Source organism: Ipomoea nil, unplaced genomic scaffold, assembly GCF_001879475.1.
Source record: "Ipomoea nil cultivar Tokyo-kokei standard unplaced genomic scaffold, Asagao_1.1 scaffold0813, whole genome shotgun sequence".
Classification (NCBI taxonomy): Eukaryota; Viridiplantae; Streptophyta; class Magnoliopsida; order Solanales; family Convolvulaceae; genus Ipomoea; species Ipomoea nil.
In genome coordinates, this window is record NW_017617241.1 from 43,813 (window position 1) to 59,974 (window position 16,162).

General features: G+C 37.0%; 3 protein-coding genes across 4 annotated transcripts; all 3 read right to left on the bottom strand.

Moving 5' to 3' along the window:
• Window positions 1-76: 76 nt before the first annotated feature.
• LOC109178190 (U-box domain-containing protein 40-like) lies at window positions 77-2,048 on the bottom strand. The gene has a single exon (XM_019327776.1). The coding sequence runs from the start codon at window positions 1,839-1,841 to the stop codon at window positions 339-341; it is 1,503 nt and encodes a 500-aa protein (XP_019183321.1). The 5' UTR covers window positions 1,842-2,048; the 3' UTR covers window positions 77-338.
• Window positions 2,049-6,255: 4,207 nt separating this feature from the next.
• LOC109178192 (ankyrin repeat and SAM domain-containing protein 6-like) lies at window positions 6,256-10,892 on the bottom strand. 2 transcript variants are annotated; one of them, XM_019327779.1, is made up of 7 exons: window positions 10,584-10,888; window positions 10,301-10,425; window positions 9,973-10,022; window positions 9,465-9,880; window positions 8,595-8,675; window positions 6,768-6,830; window positions 6,256-6,624 (listed from the first exon to the last, which is right to left on the bottom strand). In XM_019327779.1, the coding sequence occupies exons 1-7, from the start codon at window positions 10,626-10,628 to the stop codon at window positions 6,562-6,564; spliced, it is 843 nt and encodes a 280-aa protein (XP_019183324.1). In that variant the 5' UTR covers window positions 10,629-10,888; the 3' UTR covers window positions 6,256-6,561. The 2 variants fall into 2 exon arrangements, with proteins under 2 accessions (XP_019183324.1, XP_019183325.1); XM_019327780.1 differs by lacking the exons at window positions 6,256-6,624; window positions 6,768-6,830 and adding an exon at window positions 6,833-6,918 and having other exon boundaries at window positions 10,584-10,892.
• A 1,701-nt stretch (window positions 10,893-12,593) lies between these two features.
• LOC109178194 (ferredoxin-thioredoxin reductase catalytic chain, chloroplastic-like) lies at window positions 12,594-15,754 on the bottom strand. Its single transcript, XM_019327781.1, has 6 exons — window positions 15,403-15,754; window positions 14,260-14,378; window positions 13,501-13,550; window positions 13,341-13,412; window positions 13,115-13,175; window positions 12,594-12,902 (listed from the first exon to the last, which is right to left on the bottom strand). The coding sequence occupies exons 1-6, from the start codon at window positions 15,518-15,520 to the stop codon at window positions 12,858-12,860; spliced, it is 465 nt and encodes a 154-aa protein (XP_019183326.1). The 5' UTR covers window positions 15,521-15,754; the 3' UTR covers window positions 12,594-12,857.
• Window positions 15,755-16,162: the final 408 nt, after the last annotated feature.

The window sequence follows — 16,162 nt, forward strand, 5'->3', positions numbered from 1 at the left end:
CATGTGTTTGAAGAAAATTCTATCATGAAATCATACAAGACAGATACCTTATCAAGAAACCACAAGTAATAGAACATAATCAAAAAGGATTCTTTCCATATAAATCCAATAAAATTCTGTCCCCAAATCCCCCCCAAAACAATCTTTATTTACAGCTTCAGCAAAATATTATTTACTCCAATGGCTGAGATAACCAAAACCTGGAAGCCATTACCACTCTATCAGCAGCTATGCAGCAAGCAAAAAACTTGAAGATAATTACAACCCAATTCCCCCCAGAAAGAACCAAATTTGAAGCAGATATACAAAACCATAACCAAACTGAACTTGCCATGGAATCAAGAACTGGGTTTATCATCATCTTCAGAGTTGAGCAGTTCTTCCCAGTCCACTTCTTCATCTTCTTCATCCTTCTGTCTCAACACTTCCAGTATCCTCCTGGCCTTGTCCCTGGACCGTTCACTGCCATTTGCTTCCACCTTCATCAGCATTTCCTCTGCTCCAGCTTCCTTTGCCAGCCCCTTGAATCTCAAGCCGCCATGGCTGAGGCCATACAGTGCAGTAACGCAGCTCTCTCTAGTGGAGCTTGAATCAAAATCCTCTCTTTTTAGCATACTGACGAAGCACTCCACGGCGCCGCCGTCGAGCATGGCTGCGCGGCCTTCCGGACTGGCGGCGAGATTGCAGAGAACGAGGAGAATGCGAGGTGTCATATGGCCGGATTTCACCATGGAAATTAGGGCTTGGACGGAGCCGAGTTTCACGAGTTTAGCCCTATTGCTTTGGACTAGAGAGAGATGATAGAGCGCGAGAACGGCGTCGTGTCGGGTCCGTTCGGATTCTGAGCGTAGAGAGTGGAGAAGCGGAGGGAGAGCTCCGAGAACGCCGATTGCCGTCTTGTTCTGATCGTCTAGGGCTAGGCTGAAGAGCGCGCCGGCGGCGTGGTCCTGCGATTCCGGGGAACCGCCCTTCAGCACGTTGATCAGCGGCGGAACGATTCCGGAGCGCACGATTTTCACTTTGTTCCGATTCTCCAACGACAGATTCACCAGCGCCGCCGCGGCGTTCACCTGGACGGCGGCGTATCTGGAGACGATGAGCGGGCGGAGAGCGGCGAGTATTCGGGGCGTGCAAAGCTGCACCCGCGTCTCCTCCCGGGTTCGGGTCAGCTTCCGGAGCGAGATAACCGATTCCTCCTGCTCAAACACGAGCGAGCTCTTGAGCTTCGCTACAATCTCATCCTCGTCCAGAGAATTCGCGTGCAGAGCTTCCAAATCACACGACGAAGAAGACGACGAGTAACAGGCCGGCCGCGTCGTCAGCGGCAGCGGAGTAGTGGGCCCGCTGGCGGAGCCAGCGCCGGGGGCCACCGATGATTCCTCAGAACTCGTCGTCTGCGACTCACTAAACTCCTTCAAAACCTCGCAATCGCTCCCATCACAACGCCGCCGCTGAGCCTGTTTCTCCGTCGTCCGTGATTTACGGTTCTGAGAATCCATTAACCCTCGCACGAGCTTCTCAGCGGACAGAAAATCAATAGGCGTCGGAGATTCCAGAAGAGAAGAGTCGCACCAGTTGAGAATGGCAGACCTGAGCGCCAAATTCGGGATGACGGCGGAGAAATCCGGCGACGACCCATCGTGCAAAACCGGCGTAAAAGACAGAGACTTGCAGGCATTAACGCAGTGGCGCTCGAAGGTATGGCCGGAGGAGACGATAACAGGGTCCGCCATTAAAGAACGGGAGATTGGACACAAGAACTCAGTGGGTATTGTTAGATGCTTCCTTAGAAACGTCGACCTGTGAAATGAGAGCTTCCATCTGGTCTTCCCACTCCCCATTTCCGCAGCGTTTGTTCTGAAGAACGGAATGGAACGGAACGAGAGAGAAAAAGGGAAAGGGAATAAGGGAAAAAGCGTTCTTCAGACGGGAACGTCGAGCAGAAAAACGCGGGGGAATTTATGGAATCCGTAGTTTGAGCCTTTGAGGGATTATAGAATCAAAGTGTAGGGAAAAAGGCAACAGAATTTGGAAGAGTGTATTTGCTATGCTGTGTTTGGTAAATAAGTGTTACTTGTTAGATGATTTAGGTGGTATATTTGATTAGGTGATAGTATTAATTAATTGTAAAAAAATATTTGACAATTAGATGCTAGTTGATAGCTGATCACATGCAAAATGATTTTATAAAAAATTTTAACATTTTGAAATAAAAAACTATTATAAAAAGTTAATTAATCAAACACTCATATGAGTTGTTTAACCATGTCAAACAACTAATAGTGATCAAACAAGTCAAAATTAATCCATAAGCTAACTATGTTACCAAATAGGATCACTGTTACTATCCATATATATATATATACACACACACACACAAAATAAAGACATATGTTAAGTTTTACACCTTTATTTGTAAGAATGTGTGTTAAAGTAAAACTCGTTTTATGATTTTAATTGGAAAAGATTACAAAGTGATAAATCAATTTAGATTGTTCAAAATTGATTAGTTCAGACTAAAAAAATTAATAAACAACTTTAAGTTGAGAGTCAAATTTGAAACTTAAAACTTTATACGTTATATTTTGTCACAAGTAAATGAAGAGTAATGATAGACTTTTTTAAGTACAATGTCTAATTTTACAAAACATACTATACTACAAATCATGTCATAAAATTTTTATATACTAATATAATAATAACACATACTCCCTACAAAATATGTTTTTAAAGATATTATTGGTGCCTACTATAATCTTGAACATGTTCAATTTTGTGCTTTACCAAAAGTAGAAAGAAAAAGAGTAATTTTTAAAGTACAAACTACAATCTTATAAAAAATATGTTGTAATTTACGATATTTTATTTAATTATTACCCGAAGTTTGTATTTATGGATAATAATTAACGAGTAACTCATGTTACATAAAGGTTAATTCTGTTGCGATTTCTGAACCAAGTTTTCAGGGGCCTGAAAGGCTAATTTTGACCCAAGTAAAATCTCTGCAACATTTTGCTTTCACCTCCTTTTAAAGCAGTACGAAAAGAGCTCAAGGAAGAGCATGTATTATGTATATATGGATTCTTATTCTAGGTTGGTTAGGTTATGCCTTTTTAAATAAGTAATATTTTGGCATAAGTTAATGGATTCAAAACTCCAAAAAAGTCCCAAAAGGAACGAGTAAGGGTGTATTATTTGTAAGTGGAGCATACTTTTCCTCACCCAATGTTAAAAGTTTGAGTCTTGTCAATTCGTGTTGTAAAAATCAGTCTAGGTGACTGTCTAGATGATAAGCGTCTCTAAGTTGAGGCGGTCTTAACTTTATGTGGCTTTTAATCGGTCGGCCGATTAAACGTTTAACTCGGTCTAGTCAGTGTCCAATTGGACCGAGTTTGGATTCAACTCGGTCAATTGTTTTTTTACTTGTTCGACTACTTCTTTTCTATATTCAATTCCATTAGTCATGTACTCAATTAACCATCTACACATATGTTGTTGATTAGTTTAGAGGATCATAATAATGTAACAACTCTCATCTCTAAGTGGGAAATGTAGAGACTATATACTCAGAGATTACTAGGCCGCCTAGGCGCTCCAAACACTAGGCGCCCCCGGTCGCCCAACTAGCGCCTAGGACATTTTGCAACATTATAGTCAACACTGTACCTTTTCAGTCAAATTTATAACACATGATCTTTTTAGTGCAATATATCTTTCTTATGTAGTCGTAGACTATTACATAAAAATAAATTTACTCAATACATTTATATACATCATTAAATATTAATTATAAATTTCTCTCTTATTCCGATAAAAAGGCATGGGAAAAGAGGGGTGACAACCATGCATGCATTGAGATGTGTTGCCATCCAAGTGAGAAAGAATGGATTGAATAGCAGATGAGAGCAGCAGTCGTGCATGGAGTGTATTATATCATCATTGCTTTCTAAGCTTAATTGCTAAGCTTTCTTTCTCTTTTTATCTTTGCTGTTGCTTCCCACATGATCCTTCCCATTATTCTAACACCCAAATTATATTGTTTTTTAAGGCATCATCATTTCAGACTCTATGTCTTATATCACTAATCCACAAATATCAATAAAGATTTTTTATGGTGCAATATTATAAATAGTATTATATACAATCACATATAATATATTTAGTTGTATAAAATATTATCTGATACTTTGTATAATAAAAATTATATATATATGATTATATTTGATACATATTATTAATATAAAATTTCATAACAATAATATATAATTCGATTTACAAATTTTTTTTACTTTTTAAGGCCTCATTTAACATTTGCACATAAAATAATATGGGTTGACAGAATTATCTATTTTAAAGTTTATTCATATCAAAATTCTATATTGTCAAATTAAAGCTCATACATACTAAAGCCACGTACTATATGGTCATATGCATATCTTCTCAGAGGTGTTGATGACAACCTATAGTGATTACTTTTTTCACTGATTACAATTAGTGTCTCAATAAAATTCACTTTTTGAAAATAAGAAAAGTATTTGGGGTGATATCAATAATTTCCATTTAAATGTGGAATTTGTTTGGACGATAAAGACTCCATCCAGCTAATCCTCCTGGCCTCATTCAAAGTCTTCTTCTTTTAGTTTAATAATATTTCTTTCCCCATGTTTAGTCCTTTTGCTTTGTGACATACATTTCCAAACTCTGCACTAGCCATGCATTGGTTAAGACCTAATATTAAGTAGTTGAAAGGACACGTCTTTTTCTACTTTTTTTTTTTGTGATTTAAAAATTCGCAATTATTATTTAAGAATGTATACGATAACTCGAGTTAAAAAAGAGGTAATAAGTTTCTTATAATATTTTAATATGGAAATTATATTTCATTCACACCTGTATCATTTTTCTTTTATATGAGAATCATGCTTACTTCTTTTTCTACTTTAATATTGAAAGAACGAAGACATATATTGTTTGTTTTTTAATGGCCACGCTACGACAAATCAATTACCAATCAAATCGTTCATTATTGGTGGGATTCTCATATGTTTCAAATTACTCAATAACATGATTTAGATGTGCAAGAAAGAAAGAAATTAAAAAAAAAAAAGTCTTTTCTTAGTCACATTGAGAATAAATATATATATATATATATATATATATATATATATATATATATATATATATATATATATATTGTTAAGTTAATTAAATTTATTCTTAAAAAGTACGGAGTAATAAAAAGGATTCATTGACATGTTTTACGGTATGAATATTAAAGGTAATTGATAGCATAAATTAGATTAAAGTGGGTCTACAATAACATTACAAGATGAGAGACAGAGAGAGTATGATAAATCAAGTACAAGTCGATCAATCGATTTAATGCGGACAGAAGCTATCTGACTGGGAATCTGGGATGCCCTATAACTCATCAACAATAATATAAGGACTCACGATTCTTATGGATTATATCATTTGGAGATTTATAATAAGCTAATTAGAAAAATTCCATCTTTATTTTCCGAAGCCATGTTCACACCGAAAAATACATAATATATTTCCTTTCAAGAAAAGATAACCAGACTAGACATATTAGATGACCCAAAAGACTTTAAATTTGGATATATAAATTTTGAGAATACAATAAAGTGGCTGGTGGCATGGACAGGAATAAACTTGGGCATATATGCTTTTAAAGAAACTTTTGTAAAAGTAGAGAGAAGTGTTGATATGACTTGGCCTTTACAAATGGGCACTGCAACTTTTTGGTTTTTGCCATTGACAAAAGAGTACTATGAGAGTGAAAAGGAGAGAGCAACTGAGCAAGTAGCAGCCTAGCAGGTGCTGCAATTTTAGCCAATCATGACCCCAACCCATGATCTGTCATACGTTTTTGGGTGTCTCAAATCTCGTTTTGGCTTTTGGGTTACGTTAATTAATTAATGTTGAATAATCTTGTGTGTTTTTCATGATGTTTTCTTGCATGATTTTCAAGAACATCAGGATTTATACTAGCTGTATAACCTTCTTGTAATGATGTTTCTTGCATGATTGCATGTGCTTGTCTACTTGAGGAAAACAAGGATATTAGGGAGGATTTGAGTAGCCAAATTAATATAGTCAAATCTCGATTAATCGAACATTTTAAATAATTCTTCAGAAGATGAAACTAATCTTGTCAAATTTCAGTTAGATTACATTATCTAATTAAATTCGGATTAGTTGTCTCAAAACCAATTTAGTCAAAGCAGTTGCTACGTACAAAAAAGTTCTAACTCTTGATATCATGTTTGAGAAGAAGAGGGATGATACACATCTTCCAAGCTCTTTCAAGCAATGGCAAAACATTTTGCATAGTTTCTGAATGACTTAGCTAAGATACACCACCAAGATGACTACTATACAGTGCACACATTCAAAGCAGAGATCTTCTCCCTCTATACAATCAAGATCTAAGACACAAATTCTCACAGGTGGCATGTTCACTTCAAAAGCCTTCAAAATGTATATTGACACAATTTGATGTTTTATGTTCAATACAGTAAGCATACAGGTGATTGGTCATGTTGGTTTTGGCTTTTTATTATAAGCCATTATAGCCAATGATATCTTCTTCCTTGGTCCCTGCAAATGATAACCGGTCGAAAAATAAGTATGACTAATATGGGAGAGTGCACATTCAACAAATTGAAGATGGTACTTAAGCCAGAACTAAATTTCCACATGATAGATTAAATTGGCACAACAAGATAATGTTGTATCTATACCATTGGTATCCCTAACTCTTTCAGGTCACGGTCCCCCATTTGCTTCAGTGCAGCCATGTCCACCTGAGAAATGATGTTAAACGGGAAGGAATTGTTTTTTAGAGGGAATAGCAAATATCTGCAGTTTCACAGAATCTACGGGACAAAACATCTGCAAAATAAAATATTTGGAACACAGAAAAAGGAATATAGAACAGAAAATCTCCAAAGTGTGCAACTTATGGGATGACACAGCACATTATCAATGGTACATAGAAGTTCCAGTCAGTAACACGAATACAGATGACTGTAAAAATCAAGTCCAATCAAGGAAGAAATTCTGACCAGGACTTATCATTCCTACCAAGTGAAGTTCAAGATACATATGCGCAAAACTCTTTTTCAAGAAGCTTCAAATTATGGCTTTCCAGAACACCTCTTTTTGGACAAGCCAACAGATGGCCCAAAAAGAAGTTAGGGTGTGTTTGGTGGGGACTTTTGCACCCTACTATGGGTTTTGATATCCATTGCCATGTTTGCTTGCCTACTTTTGTTATCCTACTATTGGAATCAAATCCTTTAGTAATTGCAAAAATCTATTACCATTTTACTCTACTTTTGAAGAATGGAATAAAAAATAAGGGAGAAAAAAATGGAAAAAATAAAAAAGGTCATTGTTAAATATGGAATTTTAATATATATACACCATAGTTATCACGGCGCCCTTTTAAGTCGCGGCGCTCCCCGACCGCCTTGTCGCCTAGGCGACTAGGCGCCCGCCTAGGCGATGAGTAATATATATATATATATATATATATATATATATATATATATATATATATTCTCATATTATACAACAATTACTGCCAGCATATTTTATATATTATATATATTATACAAATATAATAATAATAATAATATGAGAATATATATTGTGAAGAATTATATATAATATATGTGGAAATAGGCAGCCTTATTTATTATATTCTAGGAAGTTGTAGCTGCAGTAGCTTTCATTACAAAACAGAAGCAGAAAACTATTCTTTTTCTCAAGGCTACAACTTTCTAGGAGTAATAAAGTAAATATAAAGTAAATAAGTCTGAACAAAGAAGCCAAGAAGAAAGAAAGAAGGAAAAGGAAGAAAAAAATCAAGAATGGCAGTCGACGACGGCGGTGGGAGAAGAAAGAAGCACCGATGGCGACCCACGGCGGTGGCTGTGGGACGGCGACGGCGGTGGCTGTGGGTCACTGGGTTGGCTTTCTTCTTCTCATACCATTTTTTTAAAAAAGAAAGTTAAAAATGGGTAGGGTTTATGGGTTTGGACGCCGAATCGGCATCCTTGGCGTCGTCTGGGATGCAAAGGCGACGCCGGAGCTCGCCTCACCATTTTCAGGCGAGGCAAAGCCTCCAGGCGTCCTGTCTCCACCGACAGGACGCCAAGGCGTCGCCTAGGCGACGCCATGATAACTATGATATACACATATATGTATGTGTATATATATGTATTATATATTTTTATATATTTATTTATTTTTATTTTTATTAATTAATTATTAATTTTGATTCCAATTCCTATTTACTACCAAACAAAGTGACTCCTCCTACTAAAACCCATTACCATTACCATTACCATTACCAAGTATTTGATTCGCATTACCATTCCCATTCCGATGTTTGAACAAAGCACACCCTTAGTTTTGCAAACATGAATCGGATCCTAATTGAATCTTCTCCATGTCAAATATGATGGTGAAAAAATTACTTATAGTGACATGAAGAGATAACAAGGAAAATGGCAAACACATTGCTCATGTATTTTGAGGAAAGAGTTCTATTTTCTACTTACCTCCTCAGCTTGAAAATGGATAGCATACTTTCCCAATCCGAGTGCATTCAACAAGCCAGTCACAGTGACAGGTTCTTGATCCTATATTAACACCAGAGAGAAGAAACGTGATTACAGCTAATATTGCAACAAGACAAAATGGTAGTACAAAGTGGGTCAAAGACAATAGACCGTATCAGAAGAGAATAACAATAATTTGAAAATCTGAAGCAAATAAATTTTATGGAATATAGTTACTAGCAACATCCAAAGTCTTTATATTGGATATAAAGCAAGCAACATACTCAGTTTTTCTTTTAAAAAAAAACAACAAACAAACAAAACTGGAGAGGTAAGGCTTTCAGTTTCTGTGATCCAGAAAAGAAACTAGAGCAATCATGTACCAATAATGCATTCCGCTGCCTTACTACTATAAAAGAAAATGTAACCACACAATCTGCATTTTCTCCTTCATGGCTTCATCATTAAGCATATTGCATAACTCTAGTAACCAAATATGCATATTTTAGGACTACGTAAGCATGAAGTCTTTATGGGAGTATGCCTTAGAACAATTGCAGTAAAGGTAATTAACCTAAAAAATTTAAGTCAAATTGTAGTTCACCATTCTCTCACATATGTAGCCGTTTGCTAGCAATAAATTTAATAGTCAAGAACTTTATGATCACTGAGATTTTCTATAGCATGTAGGTAAAAATGTAATTATTATTCTATAAATATTTTTGTATTAGATCATAATTTCAGTTAAAGCAGGCAGCCAAAAATCTATTGTCCAATAAAGATATAGGTAAATCTGTTTATAACTGTTAAGGATGAAATGTAAATGCATAGTTCATGATAGAAGTTAAATGACAGAAAGAGGGTGTATACGGGATATGAGCATCTTGGCACGCTTCCATTTGCAACACCTAGCATAGTTGGTGCAGGGAAATTACTCCTTGAAGGGTTGACAGGATCACTGCCCATCAGGCGAACAGTTCTTGTGGCATCAACTGGCCTTGTTAGTGGTACACGCTGAAATTCATTGATATTCCTTGAGGAAGCAACCTCTCTAGAATCTTTCAAAGCTCTGTTTGGGGATCTTGTCCTCAGGCCATCAGAAGGTACTCTTCTTGGTAGTGGAGTGTCAGTGGAACGGATCCTCTCATACTGCCGTGTAGATTGAATAATTCCAGACATCGCTGCTTGCATCTGTTTCTTCTTCCTCTCTTCAGTCTCCAGAATTTGTTTAGACATTCTTTTACGCATCAGTTTCAGTCGGAGGTCATTGTTGCCAATTCGTGCACCTTCAAAATTTAAAAAGGAAATAAGAATCAGAAAATAGTTAAAAGCCTACATACCCAAAAAGGAAACATTAATCTGATAGAAGGTAGAGTACCAATGGGACCAATGTATCTGGAGCCTCGAGTGCTCGCATCCCCTTTTATCCTGAATAAAGTCGAATTTAAACCAACAAAATCAAAGAATGAAACGATTTTCTAAACCTCTTAAAAAGAAACTCACTTACTTACTCAACATGAATTTGCTTCCCAAATATAACTCACATACAAATTTGACTCCACAAGTCCAGTTTAAAACAAATGAAGCAGTGTTACATATGTAAAACAATATCATACAAGCTCAAAGTTTGCTAAAACACAAATTCATAATAATAGAAACTCCATAAATAATAACAATAGGCACAAAACCCTGAAGTTTGTAGCTACCTTTTAGTTAGCAAAGAAGCATTGGCATTACTAACAAAGGGCTCAGCCAGTGATCTCTTGCTCCCTGATAATCTCTGTCCACTGCCACTAGCACCATCATAACCCGATGGGTGTTTTACCACTCTCTACATTTCCAGTTACGATAAAGTTAAGAACCGAAAATAAATAAATATAAATAAGCTGAACTTCAAGCTAGGGTGATGGAGGAAAACCCTAATAGAACCTCGTAATTGAAAGAACACCGACTTGATAATGAAAAGAAGCGAAAAAGAGAAAGGCGTACTTGACCAGAGCGGCCCAATGTGATTGTCACCCGAGTCCTCGACATCAGGCGGAGCTGCCTTGCCGGACTGCTTCAGAGGACGAAAGTATCCAATCAAGATCAGAATCTTCTCCGGCGAGAACTGAGAACTAAAATTGCAGAAACCCTAGGACGAGAGCGATTGCATTTTGCAAGGAAATGGGTATACAGAAGGAAAACGAAGGAAATCTGTACCGTAGAACGCTTTGTAAATTTTGCTGCCACTTTCCAACGTGTCAAGCGGGTCTCTCCCGCCATTGACCATAGTGGTGCCACCATGCCAACGTGACAAATACGTGATACTCCATTATTCCATTTTATCTACCTATTTATTATTTATTGGTTAAATTAATTTTTTAAAAATATTTTTTACTTCATATTGTCAAAATTCATACGTCAAATGAGTAATAATATATTAATATATCATAAGCATCTCAATTGTGTTATTTGTGCAACACTTCATTATAGTTTCATTTAATTAAATCATAATAAAATCCATCAATTTATAACCAATTTATAAATACAAATAACTATTGTATTTTTTTTAAAGTAATAAGTGAAAATTTCATTAGAAATAAACTACAATAATGTCAGGAGGGATTAGATCCCAATACATAGCAGTAGGATGCTGGAAAGCGGTAAATGCTAAAGTATGTGTTAAATAATTGTTTGATCTAGGAATAAAATTAAAAGAACAAAAATCAAACAAAGACATAGTTGCTCTGCAGCTATCAATAACATAGCCGATGTACGAACGAACCGTAGATGGTGGTGAAGTAAGATAATGCTGGAGTGACAGGCAATCCGTGTACCGCTCGCCCCGATCTTTTAACCATGACAAAACCTCCTTGCATGCAAATGCCTCGGCCATAAGTGGTGAAAAACAGTCCGAAAGGGGTGTACTGAACGCTGCAACATATCCCCCATTCATATAGAGAAGGACTGCTCCAGCGGTTGCCTTGCCCGTCTCGTGGAGGAACCCGGCTTCGACGTGGCAGATCCACGGTGGTGGCACAGCATTCTTAGCAGCTGGGGCAGCCGGCTGTCCGTGAGACAGTGACGGTGTATCGGCCACACCAAGCTGCTCGGGTGGCGTTTGTGCGTTGGGTTCGATGCCAAGCTCACCGGGTGGCGTTTGTGCGTCGGGTTCGACGCCAAGCTCGCATGGCTGCGGTGGCTGGCGCAATTAATCTCCTCGGTCGGGGAAGAAAAGCGTCCCAAACCGCTCCATTCCGTGCTCTCCAAATATGATATAGAATTGCTGCTGCATATATTATTCATTAAAGTCTAGAACATTTAAAAGTTCACAAAACCAAATATGAAAAATATTTGTAACAATATTAGGGATTGGAAGGTTGGATTTGTCCCATATGGCTTTTGCATAATCACACAACACTAAAGCATGCATAGTGTCCTCTTGAGATATTCCACACATGGCACAATTTGGATCCACATCAATCTTTTTTATAAGTAAATTTTTAATAGTGGAAAGATATCACTTATAACTTTCCAAAGCAAATTTTAATAGTGGAGAAGATATCACATATATCTTTCCAAAGAAAATATTATATCACTTTTTTTCCAAAGAAATATTTTCCATGGTAGGATCTTGAGTTTCCATAGGGCAAATCAATTATTAAAAGTCACATTATCGCCTTCATAATTTCTCACGACGAGTCTGCAGCCATTTTTCAATGAATAAACTCTCTTAGGGTCCCATGGTAAAGTGTTATCAGGAAAATAGGTATCTTCAAACTGTTAGTCACATCAGTAGACTCCTAACTATTGTATTTGTCATGGTAACTATTGTATTTGTCATGGTTAAATGAAATAAATTTTAGTTAAAAAAAATAAAAGAATTAAAATATATCCATTAATAATTAGCAAATTTATAATCATAAAATAAACTTAATAAGTTTCTCATTTATCCTATAAACCAAACACAATACTTTATCTAATGCCTCCCATAATGGATAGAATGAAAAAGAGAAAGATAAAAGTCAATCTGTCAATGATCCCATATCATACCAAAGGTTAAGAAGTGTGATTTCCAGAGCTATAGTACAAAGCTTGGGTTGGAGAAATGAAAAAAATAATGATGTGTTAACAAGCAAAACTGCTCTTTTCCTTTCTGTGCCTGTGTACGTTTAACAACTTCAGCACATACATCAATGAAATGAACAAAAGTCGTTAACAACTCAGCATACACATCTACATATGGTCATTTTAAAGGAATGAATACAAGATGATGAAGCATCACAAATTTGAAGTTGTTTCTCTGATCTCTTCCAAAGAAATAGTCTGCAAAGCAATAGGCACTCATGACAATATTATATAGCACTAGTAAGATTTACAATGCAATGTGAGGCATTCATGACAATATTATATATAGTATAATAACATCAAGAAAAATTGCGGTATGTACATCAAAATCTCGACTGACATCACACATTAAGCGTTTCATGAATTATGGATCAGTAATCATACAAAACAGACTTAGATCTAATATTTACCTGATCTTGCCCAGCAAAGTCATTATCAGGGGTGAGAAAGAGCATGCAGTGACACTCCTTCCTGTTGAAGCAAAGTTGATTATTAGATCTTGAGTATGAACAGTGCAATAAATAAAGACACGACAGAATTATAGAACGCAATCTAGGCATAAAGAAACCCAGTATCAAGTGAAGTGCCTATTCATACTTATATTGCCTTCTAAACCTAAAATCTAAGGCACACTACCTCTCTCTCATAGGTACACAGGGGCAGTTCCAGAAACCCTGTTGCGCTTCTGCAGGTTTATCATCATAGTGCCTGTAATAGAGACCATTGCAAAAATTATCAACTACAGAACAGACATAAAAATTCTGTTGAAAGGAAATATACCAGGCAGAACATTTACCTACAGGGACAGAGCGGTGCACCCAATGAATCCTTGTGTTCGGCCAGTCCCTGTTTATATTTCAGATAATACTATCAATCACAAATTCCAGACAAATCAGAGAGAGAGAGAGAGAGGGAGAATCTAAAAAGCCCACAATTGCATACTACTACGTATTAGACTACAATAGAACATTTGAATTGCACTACTTTGACCAAAGGTGCAATCTGTCACATGTCCTGTTCTTAGGAGATTCTATCTTTAAGAAATTCAAGTAGTTGCATACTTTCATACAGGGGAATGTCGAATATTAGTGAAGATCATAGAGAAATCCATACAGCGTTTTAAACCTTACCAGAAAAACTCAAAACGTGACTTCACATAAATTAAAGTAGTTATAGTTTTCTCAAGAGATCTTTAGGGAAACCAATACCTTCAAGAAATACAAGTACCTATAGTCTAAAAAATGTGGTGAACTATAAAGTTAATGTTGAAAGATCAAGAAGTGTACATTAAAGAAATTCAAGCAGCCAGTAAATATAAGGTCCATACAGTCAACTTACAGAATATCAGTAACAGCTCTACGTGTTTAATTATTGAGACAGAAATTAACAATGCAGAACTCCATATTTCTAGCAACTTGACTGGTGCCGGGATTGATAAGCATTGCAAAGATACAATTTCAAAATATAGAAGATCAAATATCCAAACTAAAAGCATCACAGAGCACATACACAACTCCAATATAACAGTAGGTAAGAAAAAAGAAGAGAAGACAACCTTAATGACAACAGCAGTGACCCCTTTGTCCATACAGAAGTAGGTTCCAGACTTCCGAGCGTACTGCTCTGAGAACTTCCTCATTATCTCAATAGATTGCTCAGATGGTTCACGTTCAACTACATACACATGAAACCGAAAAGAATTAATCCTATTTTAATTAAAAGATGAAGTATGGAGAATATTTGTGTGGCTAGCGTTGTGGCATGGATAGGGATGGCGACGGGGCGGGGCGGGGGCGGGGAGTGTCTCCAAAACCCCGACCCGGTGGGGAATTAAAATAGTCCCCATCCCCATCCCCGATCAACTTTTAGTCAAAATCTAAACTCAAGTGTAATTTAATATATATATATATATATATATATATATATATATTTAGTTATAATAATTATTCGAGGACGGGGCGGGGTATCCCGTCTCGGCCGGGGAATTTAAAAAATTCCCCATCCCCGTCCCCTATCCCCGAAATTCTTCCCCGTCCCCATCCCCTACGGGGCCGGGGATCCCCGAAGGGGACGGGGCATATTGCCATCCCTTATGGACAGGGCATCTTGGGCTCTTCATATGGAGAGCGCCTTTGGTGGAGGGGGCTGCTTACTATAAATAGCAGCTCCCAACATCATCATAATTCATAAATACACCTCAATCAAGTTATCTATTTTATTCTCCTTCTCTCTCCCTTCGTGTGAGCAAAACACATATTGTGAAGTTCTGCGTTTGCAAGTTGAAAGCACACGATACCCTGATCGTGAAATGCTTTTAATGTAGTGTTAATTATAACACGTCGCAAGAATGTTCTTTTTTCTATTCCCGTGTTTTATCCAACCTAAATTCATAGTACCCGTATATTGTCAATACGGGTGCGACATTGTTATTATACCAGGTTAAATATTTTCCAACACTGAATCATATTTCACTCAGAGATTTAGCGATGAAATTCTGAGTTAAATATTAATGAATTAGACTGAAATAAATCGCCTAAATCCAATTCCAAGTCCGATACCGCCTCATCATACTCAAAGAAGAAAGGAAACTTTGTATAAAATTCAGATTAAAGCTAGGTTTATCTATGAAGGAATAAACGCATAGTATTTGAAACACAAAGATAAATTAAGAAACGAATCAGGTAGGTAGTAGCAGTACCTTTAGCGAATACGACATGGCGGCGCTGAGCGTAAGAAGGCCGGCTACTGGGAGTAGCAGCAAGGGAGGGAATGCCAAATCCAAGATTGTAGGGAATCGACGCCTGAAGAGCTCTCATGGCGGTAAGTAATGTCTAAGAAACGGCGGGTTTACGCCACAGTTGAACAGAGAAATATCTGTGGTAAGTATTGCAGTTGCTCAATAGTCGTCTTCGTTGAAATGCATAACTTCTAGTTATTAAATACACTCAGATGCCGCGAACCGGAAAAATCGGGATTGGAGGAAACAGATTTCAGATGGAAAATGATCTTCAGAAGCGTGGGCGCCACACGTTGAAATATCGGGTCGGAGAAGAATGACATTACCCGCCTACTCGGGTCACACGTTGAAATATCGGGTCAAACCCGTCACACATGTAAATAGTTGTTAATGGTTAGTTGATTCAATTAATTAGAAGATATAACTAGAATTAACTGATAATTATTTAGTATAAGGGTTATTCTATTTACACCACCTATTTTACTATTTGCACCACCTACTTAGTAGGTCAAATAGCTTTATAGGTGGTGTAAATGCCAGCATTAAATATGGTCAAAAATTATTATTTATTTTTCCTTTTTTTTTTAATTAAAAAAAAAAAAAAAAAAAAAAAACCTTCACCCCGTCACCTTCTCCGGTGAGAAGGCGATGGACTGCCTTCTCACCGGAGAAGGCAAATGGGTTGTCTTCTCCGGCGAGAAGGCGACCCACTGGGCTGCCT